Source organism: Corvus moneduloides, chromosome 4 (assembly GCF_009650955.1).
Source record: "Corvus moneduloides isolate bCorMon1 chromosome 4, bCorMon1.pri, whole genome shotgun sequence".
NCBI classification, from domain to species: domain Eukaryota; kingdom Metazoa; phylum Chordata; class Aves; order Passeriformes; family Corvidae; genus Corvus; species Corvus moneduloides.
Window position 1 is genome coordinate 12824458 of NC_045479.1, and position 19687 is coordinate 12844144.

At 40.4% G+C, this 19687-nt stretch overlaps 1 protein-coding gene across 1 annotated transcript; it reads left to right on the forward strand.

The window, feature by feature from the left end:
* Positions 1–2315: 2315 nt before the first annotated feature.
* Positions 2316–19435, forward strand: TTLL1 (tubulin tyrosine ligase like 1). Its single transcript, XM_032106577.1, is given in 12 exon segments — positions 2316–2387; positions 5823–5954; positions 7130–7339; positions 8517–8593; positions 8596–8660; positions 8662–8696; positions 9750–9884; positions 10050–10158; positions 13086–13229; positions 14980–15066; positions 16182–16345; positions 17861–19435. Coding segments are annotated over 12 exon segments (1353 nt in total). The 5' UTR covers positions 2316–2322; the 3' UTR covers positions 17991–19435.
* Positions 19436–19687: the final 252 nt, after the last annotated feature.

Here is a 19687-nt window from a genome sequence, read left to right on the forward strand (position 1 = left end):
CAAGCTTAAAATAAAATACCCAAATGTCATCATAAGAGTAATTTCTGTCACAAAGATAGCACATCAGGGCTGCCACAGCATTTCCTGATACAATAATAGTAAGCGTCACCGAGCTGCTCTCAAATTACCCCCCACTTCCCTTTTCTTAACAATAATATTAAAAAGTGGAGATGCCTTTATATGGAAAACTACAGCATCTATTACTATCTGTGATGTAATACTGTCAATGTAAATTTCAGAGAGACAGCAAAACAACAGCTTTTTATACTATGGAACTGTAACATCAATTACAAACTGCTGAATTAAGCTAAAAGACTCATATTTAAAAAAAAAAAAAAAAAGAAAAAAACAACAAACCAACGGCTTCTGTCCTTAATGAAATACTTAATAAATTTTAAAAGTGCATTTCCTTTCAGCTTTCCTCAGAGGTATGATGGATGCAGGAACACAAAAGGATTGACAAGCAAGGAGAAGATTCAGGCTCACTTTTCTTGCTGTCAGCTGCCACGGCAGACATACCTTCTCGATCGAAAGAAGGCTGTGAAGGCTGCTCTCTTCTGCTGCCAGAGGTATTGTTGTGCTAGGAAATTTCCACTGCACGTGGCCATGCACGTGACACTGCATTTTGCAGCTGCTTTCATAGCTAAACTGGGGAATATTTAATAGCTCCAGTTATATGAATTGTTAAATTAACTCTTTCCTTGTAGTTGCATCCTTGAAACAGCCTATTAGCATGACCTGGCAAATCATGATGTATATTTGTTCTATTCAGGTTATTTGGGACATTAAGGCTCTTATGAATTTGCTCTACTCCAGCATACTGTAAACTGCTTATTTCAGCTACTGTCTTAATGTATCTATTTTTTAATCAGTAATTTGTCTTACAGAGACAAATTAAGTATTCTATGTAATTTGTCTCACAGAGTCTCCCTCAGAGACTCTTCAGATCTCTGGAGTCCTCTATGTAGTATCTCATGGTTTTGTATCAAGCCTATCACAGAACGTCGGTGACCTTAATATGTCAGGTGTCTTAACATTATCTCTTTTGTAAGGAATTCTGCATTCCTTTGCATTCCTTCCTTGTGCTTCTCTGCACAAGAACTAAAACCATAACTTCATACGTACTATTTTTCTCACCCCGCTTTCACTGTGAATTATAGTTGTTGATCACGTTGTTGTTGTCATCGGCACAGGTTGCCCAGAGAAGCTGTGGCTGCCCCATCCCTGGCAGTGTCCAAGGCCAGGTTGGATGGGGCTCTGAGACACCTGGGATAGTGGAAGGTGTCCCTGCCCATGGCACGGGGTGGAACTGGATGGGCTTTAGGGTCCCTTTCAACCCAAACCAGTCTGGGGTTCTGTGATGAAATTTTTGGGTGAGAATGTGCATGCTTCCTCTGAACAGTATCCGTAGAAAAGCAGCTATTCCTGCAGCTGTATGGTGGTGAACATTTTAGCACCTGATGGGCTCAAACACGGACTTGAGCTTTGGGTGCGTGTCTCTGGGGGTTTTATATCCTGGTAACATCCAGGAAGGTTTGGTCACGCGATGGCCTTTCACAAACCCCCATTTACTCATGAACTAATGTTTGTTAGGGACTTGTTTCCTGACGATGGGGCAGGCCGCAGAAGCTTGAGACCAAAACGTCCCCAGACAGCAGGAACAAGGCTGAGGTGGCTGACCGGGTTTCGGGGCTTTCCCGCCAGGACTGCAGAACGTTCCTGTCCCTACGGGAAGCGCCGGCCGAGCCTCGCCATGACCCCCGCACTGCCCCACACGCACAACATGGCCGCCCGGCCCCGCCCCCCGCGGCTCCCGCGCGCTCCGCCCCGGCCCCGCCCCCCGCCGCTCCCGCGCGCGCTGCCCGGCCCCGCCCCCCGCGGCTCCCGCGCGCTCCGCCCCGGCCCCGCCCCCCGCGGCTCCCGCGCGCGCTGCCCCGGCCCCGCCCCCCGCGGCTCCCGCGCGCTCCCGACCCGGCCCCGCCCCACGAGGCTCCCGCGCGCTCCGCCCCGGCCCCGCCCCCCGCGGCTCCCGCGCGCTGCCCCGGCCCCGCCCCCCGCGGCTCCCGCGCGCTTCCGCCCCGGCCCCGCCCCACGAGGCTCCCGCGCGCTGCCCCGGCCCCGCCCCCCGCGGCTCCCGCGCGCTGCCCCGGCCCCGCCCCACGAGGCTCCCGCGCGCTGCCCCGGCCCCGCCCCCCGCGGCTCCCGCGCGCTGCCCCGGCCCCGCCCCACGAGGCTCCCGCGCGCTTGCCCCGGCCCCGCCCCCCGCCGCTCCCGCGCGTGCCTCCCCGCCCCCCGGCAGCGGGGCCGGAAACGGGCGGGGCGATGGGCGGCATCCGGCGGGGACGAGCCGGGCCTGAGGGGAGCGGCGGCCGCGCTGCCGGCGGCAGGTGAGCGGGAGACGCGGGGCAGGTCATGGGTGTCCGTACCCCCACCCCGGCATCCCTTCTACACACCCACAGGCCCTCTACACACATCCCCAGTCCCATCCCCATACGTGTCCTGCATGCACCCCTTCACACACACCCCACATACATACACAACCCCCCCCCCATCCCCACGCATACACACCCCACACATGCACACACCACACACACACCCCCAGACGTACACACCCCCCACACACACCCCTCCGTCACCGCAAACACCGCCACCCCCAAGCACACGCAGCCGTGTGTCTGTTTCAGTCTTGGGCTCCTTCTCCTCCCTGACACTTTGGGAATCTCGCAGCAGGCCCCCGTGGCCTCCTGTGATGACACAGCCAGACTGGATTTTCCAGTAGTAAACTTGATAATGAAGCACAGTTACATTTTGTACTGTTAGAAGGAAGTAGGGCTTGCTGGGTCAGGCGTGGCTTCACCCCTGTTTTGCTGTGTGAAAAGTCTGCCACCAGCACCACTGGCTTCCTGTAGTGGCGGTGATGCCGACCAGGCTGCTTTTGGATCTCAGTTCGTGAATTTGTGCCAGGGCAAGAGGTCTCACCTTGGGGTTAGGCTGCTGCCCAGCTTCCTTGCTGCTCGTGGGAGCAGTGCTTTGGAGAAGCGGCAGTCCTGCTGTGCCTCTGTCACATACCTTGAGTAGGAACTCTGGTATTCTGCGAAGGATTTGACTTACAATAAATACGCAGGCTAGGGCTGTGTTATGCAGTTCTTCTTTGATGTTTTGTGAAGCTAAGGATCTCAGCTGACCAGAAGTTTGAATGTGTAGCTATCTGGTGTAATCTCATCGGATTATCTAGAATACCTGTTTGCAGATTAGAGGATTCTTGTAGAAAACGATATTGTATTAAAATCATATTATCGAAAATGAGAAGGTTTTTGGTACAACTTAAATGTTATTTTTTGTGTGTCCTTGTTTTTGGATTTCGGTAATCAGTTTATACAAAATTGGAAGATTTTGCTTACAAAATTACAGTAATAACTTACTTAAACATCATCTGAGATGATCAAACTGTCTGCAGAAACCAAGGAGGAATTTTCAGTCTGCTGTTGTATCGCTGTCATTTCAATCCTCCTGTAGCAGGAGGGATCTGTAAGGCCTCAAGTTCCCAAAACAAGAAAAGAATTACACTCTCTGTAATTTTTCTTTTATTTCTGGTAGAAGCTTATCTTCAGTGTTTAGCTTTCATTTAGGTTTAACTCGCCTGCCTGTGTGTGAATCGATCGAGGAGTCAGAGAAATGGGGAACCTCATGGGATAGCTTGGAGATGTGAAGAAGGTGTTTTAAAGCCTTTTGAAAAGCTTACATTGTGGTTGGTTAGTACCATTGTAGCCTTTAATGCATTTCCTTTTGAAGGGACAATTGTATTGCAAGCAGACTAATCCCTGAACTTTTAAAACCACAACAAGGTGGTGTGTGGTATTAGTGAGTCACCGATGGTGAGTCATACAAGCTTCAATACAAATACATTAATTGTTTTCATTTACTTTTGTTCTGGTGATATCTGGGAGGCCCCGGAGAGAGATCATGACCTTGTAAAATTAGGTGTTGTGTAAATCACACACAAGAAGACAGACCCTGAGCCTTCATGTACTCTTTTCTATTTAAGCTTGGATTTCAGCTTGGTTTACCAACATGAATAAAAATACGTGGGTCTTAAAGTTTCTAAAATTGAAGTTGATTAGTAAACATTTCCGCCTTGTAAGATTTGTTTGACAGGATAAATAGTCTGTGTGGGATTATATGGGTTATACGTCCCAGAGAGAAACAATAGGGGCCTGAGCTTGGTGGCAAATGTACATCTCCATATCTAGTCCTGGAAAATGAAGACCCCTTGAATACCAGTCCAACATGTTACCTACAGAAATTGCATTAACTACATTCATTAATTGCAACACTACATTTAGTAAAGGTGATTTTATGTTTTTAATTTACTTTCAATGGAAAAGAATATGTAGAAGGGCAGTGGATGGTGTTACATGTGGATGTGTAATAACCCAGCTGTCTCCCGCTCCTTTGCATGGTGAGTTTTGCTCTTGGGAGAGTAATGCAAGTAAAAATAACAATATAGGGAAAACAATGATTATAGGGAGAACCACACCCTTCCCTCCCCATTAGGTCAGTCAGGTTGTGAAATGGGATGCCGAGAGAGAGAGGCTGTACTATCTCTGTCTTTGGGGCTTTTCAAAACATAGATGGGTAAAGCTCTGAGCAAACTGACCATGATGCCTGGGGTGGCCACCTAAAAACAGAGACTAGACAAGAATAAGAGAATAAAGGTTGGTATTTACTTGAAGGGCCTTCAAGGTACACCCCGGGGAGTCAAGAAGCTACTTCCAAGATGGACCCCAAGTCACGAGTTCTTCACACTTTTATAAAAAGTTTGATTCATTTGCATATCAGGGTTAATTCTCCAATTAAAACTTCAGTTAATGATGTAATTACCCCAAGTTTACCCCCCTTCTTAAGATGTTTACGCATTTTGGGCCTAGGACAGTGTGGGTGTCATTGGAGATCAAGCTTGGAGTGGCTTGTTATGTCTAACCAGCATGAGGGAACAGTCGTTAACAAGCTACAAGTAACCTGTTAAAGTTACACACTAGGCAGTGCAGGATTTGAAAAAGATACAAGTTAAAACCCAAGGCATCAACCAGATCTCATAGCTAACGCTGCACAGAGCAGGAGACTGGACCAAGGGACTTGCTGAGGTCCCTTCCTGCCAAAATGGTCGAGTGATCCTAACAAAAAGCTGACCTGGGCAAGCGAGAGATTTAATGTAGAAAGTGACATCAGGTGTCAGGAGCTGAAATGCGGTCTGTAAGCACTCTTCTAACAACCTGAGGTTCAGGGAAATCCTGTAAGGCTTTAATGGGATCAGTTGCAAGGTCAGTAACTTTGCTGTAGGTCCCTCCCTTGGGGTACTGCAAATCTTGATTGTTGATAGAGCATGTAAAGGATTTCTTTTGGAATCATGGGGTTTTATTCTAAAGTCACCACGTGATCCAGATGAACTTCCTGCTTCAAAACAAAGCAGAAATGTATGTTCATAAGTTAGGAACAATACAATGTCTGTGCTCCACTCTTGGTTCTTCAAACATTACACAGTGTAGAATAGAAGGTTCTGTCAGTAGTATATTTAAGGGAAGACAGATGTTGTGTGCCTATTTATAAAAGGTGGGGAGTGTGAAAAGTCTCTGTAACCAAGTGTCCTTGTGTGCAGTTGTCCAGCTGAAAAGTGAAGGGTTTCAGTCTGAGCCTAGATGATATTTTCCTTGGTTTTTAAACTAATGTGCTTACATGAAAGTGTTTTGTAGGTGCCACTTTTCTTCTGCCTTGATTTTCCTGTATCCTCCCCTGTTTTCAACTTTAAATTTTCTCACAAACAGGTTATTCTGCTTTAATATAATGGCAGGAAAAGTAAAATGGGTAACTGACATAGAAAAATCTGTTCTAATAAACAACTTTGAAAAAAGAGGATGGATTCAGGTGGCAGAAAATGAAGACTGGAATTTTTATTGGTAAGTACACTGCAATTGCCAATTTCTTTTATCAATGTTACGGAGGCTTGCTCTTTTACCAGAGTCCAGACTTCTGTAATAAACTGTGCTTCTCTTCATGATAATGGTTTCTATTCAGGCTAATTATTCAACTTTTCAATACTGAGAGTAGATGTGAAATTAGATCAAGATTGTGGTAAAAGGAGGAGAGTAAATAATCTTCTCATTTAATGTTTGTCTAATATAAGACCATGAAATGCTGTCCTAGAATGCAGTAATCTATTAACTGGCAGAAACAGTACTCTTTAAATAAACCAAACAATTTATGCTGTTCCTGTCAAATACATCAGAATGGCAGTTTGTGCTGCCAGATGTACCCTTTGTGAACCACTTACTTAAATGGGCAAGAATCTAGTAATCTGCTCATGCTTTTGGAATGCAGTTGGGAGAATGAGGAAACACTCATGGAAATTGTTGTGTGACTGGTTGTATTGTTTTGGGTTAGTTTTCTTTTTTTCTTCCTGAAATGATAATATAGCAGATTGGTGGCATTGAGGAAATCTTCTTAAATTTTCACATTGAGACATCTAGTATGGAAAATTCTTTGCATCTATGTCCCTGCTCTTCTGTGAAAAATGTAGTTGAAAACTGATTTGATGACTCTGTCACTGCAGCACTTTCATCTGGTGTATAACTAAACATCACAGGTGTTCTTAGCAAGATCTCTTAACCAGTTTTCAAGTCATATGTCTGAATTCTTTGTAATCCAAGTAGCAAGGCAGTCAGTAGGAGGTTGGGTTTGTGGCTTTTTTGAAGAGGAAGGGTGAGTTTCAGGAGTGTGAAGTAACAGATTTAGAAAGAGGGTTCTCTAGCATTTGGGTGCACTTCAGTCATTTTTAGGCCCTGCTGGGGATTGACTTGATTATCAACAAGCCAGAGTCAAGTAGGACCCATTTGTCATCTTCCTGGCCTCACTTCCTGCACCAATTTCAGTAGTAGTAGAGGGACTGATTAAACCCTTGCTTTGTTAAGTAGAACTTCAGGGTATGTTGGATTGTCACTGCAGCAAAATATTAAATAGGAAGAGAAATGAGAGAGAGAAAAGATGAAGAAATTGGAGTGAGAAGATCTCTAATTTTTCCTCCTGAAGTGTGTTTCTTGAGAGAAATCATTTGGTGTCTGTCTTTGGTTTTCAGGATGAGTGTCCAAACAATCAGAAATGTGTTCAGTGTGGAAGCCGGTTACCGCCTCTCCGATGACCAAATTGTCAATCATTTCCCAAACCACTACGAACTGACCAGAAAAGATTTGATGGTAAAGAATATCAAGAGATACAGAAAAGAACTTGAGAAAGAAAGGAAGTCCTCTTGCAGAAAAAGATAAAATGGGAAATATATTTTATTTGGGTATGTTGTTTCTTATTATCAGCATTCAGGTTTTTTCTAGGTAGTCAATAACTGGAATCGAACCAGCTTTTTTGTGCATGAAGCACTGAACCTCTGAGTGTTTATGACATTAAAGTGCTACCTTGAAGTGCTCTGTTCCTCTCTTGGGTTTGATTCATTTGGGGTTTCTTAAAAATTATTTTGGAGAGGGAAATTGTGGGTTTAAGGTAGTTTACAATTAGATTAGTGGGTGAAACCAAAAGGCTTTGCCTACTTCATATGAGAGAGGGGTTGCGGTTTCTTTAATTCAAAAGTGAAAAACTGTTACCTGAAAATCCTTACACTGGAGCAAAAACTGAAATAAACTTTTTGCAGAAAGGACAAAACTGATGAATAAATGCGTCAGAGGAGAAATTTGGGAGAAGTTGGGGAACTAATAATGAACTGCTAGAAAAATAAAATAAAAAGCAAACCAGAGAAAAAAAAAATACCCAAGAAACCCAAACCCCAAAACTAAACCAAGAATAGATCAGGAATGAGGAAAGTAGAGTTGGTTTGGAGATCAGAAAAGCATTGAAATGAAACAGAATGGGGATATGGGGGAGTTGAATTACATCTTGGAAAAAGTGAAATGAGAACACTTCATCCGTGTAAGAAAACAGTTCTGTAAGGACAGAAGTGAAGATAATCTAATAGCAAAAAGTGAAAAATGTTTTTCTTTAGGTTTAGGTATCATATGAGCATGGGAGCAGAGAAGAATAATAGGAGTTCAGAATAAGATATAATAAATAAGAATAATGGGAGTTACATGAAAATAAAGAATTACACAGGCAAAGGGGAATTTTGCCTGCACAGAGCATGATAAGGGAATGGTGAAAGTTGGTATAGGAAATTGAGAAATTCTGATTGATTTGTTGGAATGGTATGTAATACTGTAATTGCACAGCATATAAATGAAGAAGAAAATCTATTCACATGAATTAGAATCTAATACTACGAAGTGCAACATTTTGCAATTATTTAAGTTAAAAACCAGAATGTAAATGAGATAAAAAGCAACGTGAGTCTTAATGAAGGAGGATCATGCCAGACTGGAAAACTGAAAATACCAACTTTTCTTTTTCAGTATATATATGTCAATAGCCTTGTCAGATACAGTGTCTTTAATTGTGCACCTTCTTTTTCCCCCTTTACTCAGATTTGTTCCTGTGACTTTTATGCTTCCTGCTGATTATAATCTCTTTGTTGAAGAATTCAGAAAGAATCCCTCCAGCACAGGATTATGAAACCTTGTGGCAAAGCTCAGGAAAGGGAATATTTCTAATCAATAAAGCTCTCCCAAAATCAAAAAATGGTCTCGAGACAGCAAAACATCTTCGTAAGTTCTTGAAGTCCTTTATTGTACTTTCTGTAACTAGGTGAACTACATCAATATGCTGATTGTCTGATGCATGGGAGAAGTATTCCATTATTATTGTTATTATTATTATTATTATTATTGCTTTGTCATTTTGTAGTTTGGTTTGCATTAACCTCAGTTTGTTATCTCACTTCCTCCTTCAACGAGTTGTTTTGGGTATGAGGAGGCACACAGAACTGCTCAATTAATATTCTTTATAAAAATGCTTTCATTGTTGTGGGGGAGAAAATTGCGTAGAAATAAATTGTTCTGCTTCACAGTATTAAATAACAGGAAGCAAGAGAAAAATCTTCCCCTCAGCAATTTCAATAATTGTTTAATATATATTAAATTACTTTTTGAATTTGTGTGAAATAAATGCATTTTCCTTTTGGAGCACAAAATAATACACATCATGTTGATAGTCTCCTTCCAAATGGATGAAACACGTTAGCAATCTTACATTTTTCTCTGACTAGAAGTTTTGCTCACACAACTAATGTTAAACTTTTTCCTGTGATCAAGGGACTGGCTGAATATCCCTTGAGTATCTTTCCCCACGTTTGATTTGGAATCTGAAGAATGTCACAATCTGAAAGTTGTATTAACTTTTCACAGTGATTTGCAATTGCACACCAAGCACAATGAAATATTCCAGTAGTACAAGACCTTGAATAATGAAGGTGATGCACTACATCCTTTTTGCTCGTTGGGAGCTTGCCAAGCTCTAAATTCTCTTTAAGGGAAAAAGAGACTGTAAAGCTGCATTCTGAATGGCTTGGTCAGCTACTGTGTGAGTTTAAATGGGTAATTGATCTTGGTCATCTGTACAGTATTTTCAGCTTTTTTTGGTATATAGTGCCTGATGCCAAGTGTTTATTATTAACCGCCACAACTTTATACATTGTCTTGGCAAAAGATGCAAGATTTCAGTCAACTCAAAATTTACAGAACACTTCTAAAGAAGTAAAAGACTTCAGGGATTGTATTGATGCAAATATCATATTGTGAGACATGATTTGTGTTTTTCAGGTTTGTATCTCAGTCTTCCAAGGAAGCCTATGTGATTTCACTCTACATCAACAATCCCTTGCTAATTGGTGGAAAGAAATTCGATCTTCGTCTTTATGTTTTGGTGTCTACCTATCGGCCACTGAGATGTTACATGTAAGGTTGCATGTATTTGTATTTTGTTTAGAGATAATGTCCAATGTAGTCAAAATAATGTGCGTGTTACACAAAGAAGTTTAACCTGTAAATGGTACCCTAGGATGCTCACTTCCTTGTTTCTTACAGGGGTTTAACACATTTTAATGCCTTTTTGCATTTAAGGTATAAACTTGGATTTTGCCGCTTTTGCACAGTGAAATACACACCAAGTACAAGTGAGCTGGATAACATGTTTGTACATCTTACAAACGTTGCCATTCAGAAACATGGGGTAAGTGTGCTGAGTTCTTTCATGCTTCTGTGTAGCAAGACTGATTTTCTTAAATTGTCCCAAAACTTGGAATCAAAAGGTTTTGTCATACTCTTCATCATCTTGCAGTTAAAATACTTCAACTTGCACTTAGAAATAATTGCATTTTAGAATTTAGAAATTTTAGTAAACCACAGCTCAAAAGTCAAGATAATGAGTTGCAGCTCTGTAATAGAGGGTGATATTTTCAGTATTGACTCACAGTAGTTGAGAGCAGGGTTGTTCTTCACATCTCCTTTCATTTAAAAGCCAATATGCTCACTTACTGAATTGAACAATGAAATTAATGAGCTTGAATCATGTGGGTATGTATTTTATAATACTGGCTTAATATCTCCTTCCTCATCTCCCCTTCCCTCTCTCTCTCTTGCATGCAGTTAATTCAATTTCTTATTTCCAGCACTTACTTATCACAGAACTTTCCAGCTTCTCCCAATGTTCCCTCAACCTCCTGCCCCTGCCTTCCTTGTGTGGGAAACAAAGGGACTGTGCAGTTGCAAACTTGATTGGTGGCTTACCTCTTGAATGGACAAAGCTGGAGCTCTGCCTGCAGAACAGTTCTGTCCTGTAATTTATCGCTGATATTCATGTGGAAACATGAGAGCTTTGACAGCACTTCCTTATGTCAAAGTAGGCTGAAATTCAGCAGTGGGGAGGGAAGGTTAGTGGGGTGGGGGTGACACAGATGGGCATAAAGTGTCACTTCCCAAACCTTGTTCCTTCAGGGAATGACTTGATAATGGTTGTCCCTTTGGTGTTTTTAGCGGATGTCTGTGATTTACAAACCATGCCTCTGGTACAGTAATTAAAACTCTATTGTTGCACTTCCTAATGCCCTAAGTTTTATTTTAATGTTATGGAAAATAAATATGTATGGACATACACACACACATGCTCCTGTTTATGTTCATATGGGTATACACCTGCACTCACACACAAGATATATGTAATATATCTTAAACTGCACTCTTGCTCAAAGTGCCTTCTCTGCTACTGTTCCATAAGATGTGCAGTATAGCAGAACTCTTCTTGTCTGGATATTGCTGCAACAACAATGTGAATGATAATGCTGGTAGTTCTAAACCAGGGTAAGTGGTCAAATATGGCATTTTTCAGTACTACAAACGTTTTATTGCTCAGGTGCTGATTTGTGAAGTGCTTCAAACACATTTTGGTTTAACAGGGCACACTGACAATTACTTACAGTGAAAGCAGGTTCCATACAACTTAGAGAATAAATCCTGGTGCTGTTGCCAGTAGCAGTGAAGATGTGAGGCACGTGGTACATTGCCTGTCTTATTATGCACCCTTCCATCTTCTCTACCAGTTAAAGAATGGCCTTCAAGTTTCCCAAATAAAAGAAGTGAATGTAGTGGTGAGGTCACTTAGAATAAAGGACAACAGAAATGGGTATAGAAGTAGCAGCCTAAAAATGTGGAAACGTTACTAGAATATTTGAAAAGCTTTTTATAAATTGTAAACAACTGATATCTGTTCAGTTTGGCAGAAAGGCATAAGAGAAGTTTAGCATAAAGTGCTACCCATCCTATTTGTTCTTCTCTTTTAAATGTGCCTGTAACTTTGGAGGCATTTAGACTGTACAGTTTTAGTCTTCTAAAACTGTACCTAATTTGAGCTGTCAGTAATTTATAAAAATTATGATGAGATGCTGGAAAATGCATGTGTAATACAAACAAAACAACAATAATTCTTATGCATAATTATTTTCACTTTGCTTAATATCTTCAATTAAACAACTGTGACTGTGTAAAGCTCTACCCAGTTGCAACGTATTTTGATTTGAGTACTTGTTCTAAAGGGCAAAGAGGGCTGGAACTTTGATCTCTGTTCCCTTGCTGGAATCTGGTCTCAAGACATTTTTTTTCATGGAGCAAATCCTGAGAACCATGTTTCAGGTCTTTTTTTGTACAGTCCAGTTTTCCAAATTTACTAATGGGGGAGCTGTAGGAGAAAGCCTAATAATAAGACAGATGCTTCTTTGACCTTGTCCTGAAGGACGACAGCATTTATTCTTCTGAGAGCTTTTTTCTGCTCTGTGCATTCTGTGTTTTATAATTTAGCAGGCATGCAGTCATTAATTCTCAGAAATGCTCTGAGGAGAACCTTTATAAAGGGACAACACTTCTGTTCTGAGAGTTCCTTGAGGGCTGAACATGTGCCTTTCCATCAGTATGAACGACCCTCGCTTTGCTCTTGTCTTTCCATTTAAAGAGAAATAAAGCAGAGCCTTGATAGCCTCTGAAAAGAGAACATAAGGTAACCTCCTGTTTTCCTCTGTTCAGTTTCAGTAACACTTAATGGGTTTTTGTACTGAATTACTTGAAAAATTTAACTTTTACAAACAATTCAGTTAGCATTTCACTATATTCTTGAGTGTAACTGTTATCAGTAGCACCATTAAGAAGATATCAGGGAACGGACAAGTTGTACTTGAAAGTGTTTGTCTGTGTTTATTTATTTAAAGTGCTGCATTTTACAACAGCTACCTTCAGTGAAATTCTGCTATTAGTCATTAATTGTTTTTCCTTATCCCCAGAGGAGGAAAACATTCCATTCTTTCCTTTCACATTTTAAAACTTCTATTTCCAAATCGTAACTCATACTTTACTATAAAACTGTCAAAGTACCCATTGTTTTTTTCCCCCTAAGATTTATTACTTGATTTGCAATGTGTGATACAAGCATATTAGAGCTATACTAAAAGCAGTTGATTTTCAGCAGTTCAAAGCTGAAGTCTTCATGAAGCTGCAAGAACAATTAGCCAGCTTTTAGAGCAATACTTGTGAGTATAAGGGGGCTTTTTGTGGGAATGAAAAAAAACTACCGAACAGCTTCAAAATCTTTGAGTGAACTCCTTAACTCTTCAGGATGATTACAACCATATCCATGGAGGCAAATGGACAGTGAGTAACTTGCGCCTGTATCTGGAGAGCACCCGTGGAAAGGAAGTCACCAACAAATTATTTGATGAAATCCACTGGATAATTGTGCAGTCCCTGAAGGCTGTTGCGGTGAGTGCTGTTCCTGGAATGCTGCCAGTGATAGCATTCCAGCTGCAGGCTTCCCATAACCATGGAAGTGAGCTTGCCACTAAAACGCCTCTATCTATTTTCTGCTCTTTGAGTGATGGTGTTGATGCTGATTTCTGCAGTTCTCTTGTCTCTTGATTTCTCTGAGATGAGGGAACTGAATCTTGGGTGGGTGAGTGGGTTGAGCTGTCTGTGGGTATTTGAAGGAGTGAATAAATCTCTTTCCTTGAGGGCTCTGTGAACTATTTAATATGACTTGATACTGCCCTTGTGAATAGTATTAAGTTCTGCCAAAATGTGTGATGTCATTCCAGCAATAACAAATGTGTTAAAGAAAAAAAATCTCTGGAGGACGATTTATCAAAGGAAACCTAAGGCTATTGGTTCAGCAGAGTTACATAACGTACTTTCACCTCTTTTATACACAAGCCATGGAGTTATCACAAACTCTTACTTAAAAAAGAAGTAGCAGCCAGTTCTCTGCTTGAGTGACTTTCTAGTGTTTGGGTAATATTCTGTGATCACATACCAGGGCAGGTATCACCCTGGGGGTCAGCTGGGCTAACTGAGGAGCTCAGTGTTGCCACGGACTCTCCTGGTCCCAAGTACATTGTCTTGTCATCTCTTTTGGGTTGGTTCTGGCACCATTTAGAGCTGAATCAGCTGACTTGTGAACTGACAATTACTACCTTGGTTTATTGATGGCTTAGTGTTCTGCCAGGGGAATAAGCTGAGTCATGGAAGGACCAGATGAGCACCAGAATCAGCATGAGAAAGTGGGACAAGGTCATGCAGCTAGGATCAGTGGGAGGTGGGGAAGCATGGCTTAACCTGGCCTCTGTTGTGCAATCATATCTGTAGATAACTTGGGAGAAGAAAAGGGATGTAATCAAATGTTAGCAGAACCTTAGGAGTGGAAAAGTGGTGAGAATTATGGAGCACGAAATTTGTTGTTCCTCTGTCCTTTCAATGGCACATGTAATGAGATGCTTGTTCCTCCTTCCTGCTTTCAGTCCCTGAAGAAATGAAAAGCTTTATTATTAGTCTAGGGGAAAACATCTCACAAACCTTCACAAATTTTCTCTAAAAGATCTAATGAGATTCACATAGAAGAAAAGTATTACACCATGCATCCTGCAAATGTTTAGCAGATGCTGGAAAGCAACTGGTTCTCTAGAGGATGTGCATCTAAGCACCACTTGATTCGTGGTCTCACTTCACTTGGGGTTATAGTTACCTTGAGTAATTATAATTTTAAAATGTATTTTGTAATTGTTTGACCTAAAATTTTTGTGTAGTTACAACAGCGGAATAAAAGAAAAGTCTTTGAATAAGTCTTTTTTTTCTAAAGTTTGAAGAATTCACAATTATGTGGAGCTGTAAATTTTGAAACCTTCTGTTTTCTCCTGATGCATGCAGGCTTTAAATATAGTTATTACTTTTGCAAAATATGAAAACGCTTATTTTCACACAGGAAATGTAATGGGAAATTAACATAACTTAATACTTGTCATCAGTGCAGTCATTAGTACTGAAATATTTACATACAGCTTCAAAAAAGAGGCAGTCCTGAACCTACTAGTTAGCAAGCTTATATTTGAGTTACAACACTGAAAAGTGTTGTAGGAGATTCATAATGTCATCATATGTGATTTCTAGCAAAGAAAGTGTTTTGGGTAACTTACTGAAAAGTTAATTTTAATACATATTACTGTCTTTTCTTTTTCCCCAGCCTGTAATGAATAATGATAAACACTGCTTTGAGTGTTATGGATATGACATTATCATTGATGACAAGCTTAAACCCTGGCTAATTGAGGTAAAGTTATATAAAATACAGGAAAAAACTTCCTTCTAATTTCACAGAAAAAAACTTAAGGAGATTTCAATGTGTAGTCTTTCCTCTTTTAAAAAATATTTTTTTGTTTATCAGGTAAGTGGATTAAAAAAAATGTTGCAAAGTGAGATAGGTTATGGGATGACCAAGCTAGCATGTGCTTTTCTTTCCTATTTTTTTGGTGTTTCTATTTGTTTGTGTCTTTCTGCTTTTGTCTTCTAAATCCAGTGCATTCATACAACTGCACTTCAGAGGCAGTCTGAATGTTAGCAGCCCTGTTAAGTACTGGATCAGTACCTGGAAAATTGGCATTGACTTGATGGAGCATAACATCATATTTAAGTTTTAAATGCTGTCATTGCCTTAATGTTACAGGTTGAGAGGAAACAAAAGGGGCAATAGGATATTTGGAAAGCTTTTTTATTTTTTACATAAATTTCTCTTTGGTGTATTAACTTTAGATCTGTATGTTCAATATAAATTTTATCCATCCTTCTTCCTTCTCAATCTAATTCGAAGTGAACTTCATTTTTAAAAAATCATCTTTTTATTGTTCTGATACCACTTCTCCAAAATAAATGTGGAACAAAGATACGTTAAATGAGTCCCTGTTTTAATTACAACAAGGTACAATGTAGTGCTTTGAATAGAGAGCACTCTCCAGCTCACAATATAACAGGGGAGAACTCAGATAAGAACTTAGAGAAAAGTTGTTTACCTAGAAGAGGGCCACAGATTTCTGTGTGTAACAGCTGTTCATGTAAACTGGGCAAATTTTGAACACTCTAATGTATAGGGTTTGTAGCCATGTAAACAAAAAATGAAACAAAAATTCTGTCTTGTCTGATTCACCCTGGTGAATCATCTCAACAGAAATCTTCAGGCTGACACTGCAGACACTTAACAGAGTGGTACTTTCCTGTCTAAGTAAAAAGAGGAATGCCCAGTGGGGAATTCCTTCCAGTGTCTGAGGAACTGAAAGATGTGCTTTGAGCCACCAAGTCTCAATTTCCCATGTGGCACACATAGTCATCAGACATGCTGTTTGGAGAACTATATACCACTCCAAAAACTGATGCTGTTTTTTCCTTTTGTAGGTTAATGCTTCCCCTTCTCTTACTTCCAGCACCGCTAATGATCGCATCTTGAAGTATAATCTTATTAATGACACGCTTAACATTGCTGTGCCTAATGGGGAAATCCCCGACTGCAAATGGAATAAATCTCCACCAAAAGAGGTTCTGGGCAATTATGAAGTCTTGTAAGTTTTATCAATGTTTCAGATAAAGCCCAGTGTTTTTCTGTCACCTCACTTTTTTTGATGTGTAATGTAGACCAAAAAGATAAGGTGAGCTTCATTCTGATGTGAAAAATGGGCACAAAGTACCACTTCATTTCTTTGGAGCTGCACTGGAGGTGGGAGTGCATTAAGGCAGAATTCCCTTGCCTCGTGTCCAGAGACACTGTTGTCTGATAAGCCCCTCCTTGCACCTTCTGAGCTTCCAGCAGCTAGAATTGAGGGACAGAAGCAAAGAGAACGTTTGTCTTCTACATGTGCAGAACTTTAATTGTATTGTGGGTGATATATAGATGGTACTTAAAGAGTTAAAAGAGTGAGTTCTGGTTTAAAAGTTATTGGATGCAAATTTTTGCTCAGTTGGTAGAAATAATGCCTCTTGAGCCCTGTAATTCATAAATGTAATAATAAATAAATAATTGCCAGATTTTTTTTAATTCCTCAGTCTGTATTATAAGGAGAGAAATGAAGGAAACTGAGATTTTTATATCTGCAAAATTTATCTAGGATTGATTGGTCTTATGCAGAAGAACACTGATTTAAATACCATATTGCTGACACAGTTTCTCATCTTTTTTGAGAAAATGTTTGGATAGGTTCTCTAGCACTAGTGGTGCAATTGCTCAGTGTGTCAGGAATGAGTTTATGTACATAGCTGATCCACTAGTTCCTACTCCTCTTAAATACTTTTACTCCATACTAGTAAAAGCAGTTAAATATAAGTGGCTTGAATTAGGATTTAAGTTTTAATAAATGTTATCTACATGGTAACTGTGAATACCTATAAAGCAGTATAACTAAGTGTATATTATGATTTTTCTACAAAAGATTTTAGTATTATCTTTTGTTAATTACAATTACCTATCTATAACCAAATTCTGCTTGGAATTTGCATAGCAGCTGAAAGGTCAGTATGTGCTGAGTTTGTCTGAGGCTGTAAGGGATTTAGATATTTACAGAATACTCCTCACTGTGGTTAAGTGTTACCGAATACGTGTCATCAAATGCATTTTGTTTGATCCCATGGCTGTTTAGTTCACCTCATTCTTTCCCTTCTTGCTCTGTGATGCAACGGTGGAGTTTTAATGCTGCAGCTAACAAGCCTCCCTTTGAAACAATAGCTCAGGAGTTACTTAAACTGGCAGCAGTCTGATGTTCTGCTTAACCACAGACCTGCAGAAGTACATGGGGAATTTCACAAGCACGAAATTTCACAAACTCAGGAGTAACTAAAGCTGCCAGGTGACTTGTTTCTTTCAAACAGGGGTTGAAGCTATTTCAAATGATCTGTACTGTAAAATTAGGGATGCGTAGAATCATGGCTGTCATGCTATGCCTGCAAAAAGCTGTACGTAGAACAGCTTGCATTAAACTCCAGTTCTAGACAGTAAGCAGACTAGAATGTAGAACTAGAATATGCAGGACCCACTGCTGTTTGTGCAGTGGGACAAGGCACTGAAGGGGTTTTCTTATCTCCAGATACGATGAAGAGATGGCACAGAGTGATGGGACTGATCGTGACCTGCGGAGTCGTCCTGGGCAGTCCACGGGGGTCAAAGGAAGCCGTGCAAGAGATTCAGGAAAGCCTGTATTGACCACCTGGAAGTGATGACATAAAAAGTAGCTGTGCTCTTGGTAGGAACACTTCAAGAATAACTTGCAGTTTTAGAACAGATTCCTATGTTTTGCTACATTTCATGTAGGAAATACTAAAGAAGACAATACAGCCTTTGAAAAGTGAAACAAACACTCAAAACCCAGGAACTGTACTAGACGTACACTGACCTGATTATTATTATTACAACAATACATATAGAGGGTGTATATATATACATTTATGTTCATATAATTTGTATAAACTAGTTCTCAGTAATGATTAAGAACTTTCTTTATAAAGATGACAACTCAAAATATGCATTCTGAAAAAAATTCCTTGCTGTTTTGGATAGTATTTATTTCCTCTAGTAGCCTCTCCCTTCCTGCCTATAATAAATGAGCTGTGGATTCTGTAAAAGGGCCATGGTGGTAAGTATTAATATTTTCACAGTGATGGTTCAGACTCTTGTAATAAAAGAAGAGCAACTAGAAAAAATTAGCATACATGTACTTGAGGCTGTTGCCAGTTAATGCAGCTATTGATTTATAACCAGTATTAACAAATTGAAAAGCAAGTCTTCAACTGCTGAGGGTTGGGGTTTTTTATTTCCTTTAGGTGTTCTGAGCTGCTATAACTCTTTAAAGGTAGGAAGTTTGATGGACTGAGGGAGCATTTCAATGGTGTATTGATGGACTATTTCACTAGCCATTAATTTTTATTTTCAGATAGTGCATGTCTGTGGAAAACAGACAGAGCAACCAGATACTGTGACAAATATCATTGCTTGAAGCTGATGATAAATCTTTATTTGCACCAGAACCTCTCAGTATATTTGCATATATATAAGTCAAATATCTGTATATTTTTGTATATTTTATTTAACAAAAATATTGTTGCACATGGCAGGGTATTTTTGGTAGCTATGATAACAACAGTTGTGATGATTAGCTGCCATAAAAATGGGAATTTCAGTCTTCTAACAGCAGAGCATATAAACTAGTGGGGTCTGTGATTGGCTGTTGCTTCCACTTGACTTTCCACCAGATATTGGGTGGTCATTTATAAATGGTAAAATTGGTTGTTTTTATTCTCCTTTCCCCTCCCTCCTTCTTTTTTTTTTTTTTTTTTTTTTAAGTGAAGTTAAACTCTCCCAAAAGTTTTTAGTTTCTTGAACACCTAAACCAGACCACCTGCAAATGCACCACTTTGCTTGCTCTGGAATGTCATCCTGGAAGAGGGCAGCAAACCATGGTCTTTGGGACAGTTGAACACAGTCTGGCAAGAGCAGCTTGTGTTGGGGAGGAGGGCAGATGTGGGCTGGGCTGACCAATACCCTTACACAGAATCTGGGGTTTATCCTCGCAGTACAGAATGAAATGTGTAGACTGAGTCTCTCCTTAATCTTCATTAATCTTGTATATTCCATTGAAATAAAATCTGATTCTCTCTTCATCAGACTTGAGTCTTCTCACTGGCCTCTACAAAAGCATATTCTAGTTGACTCTTGAAATAAACAAGGCAAAGGCAAGATGATCACTGCAGGATGGTAAAGCTCACCTAAATTCCAGGTCTCATATTTTGGGGTTGGGATTTTCTGTTTGGGTTTTTGCTATGGGGTTTGTTGATGGTGGTGGTGGCTTGTTTTGGTTTTCCTCAGTTCCTAACTGTGAGTCTTGCTTGTATATTTGAGCCTTGACAGTCAAGCTGCT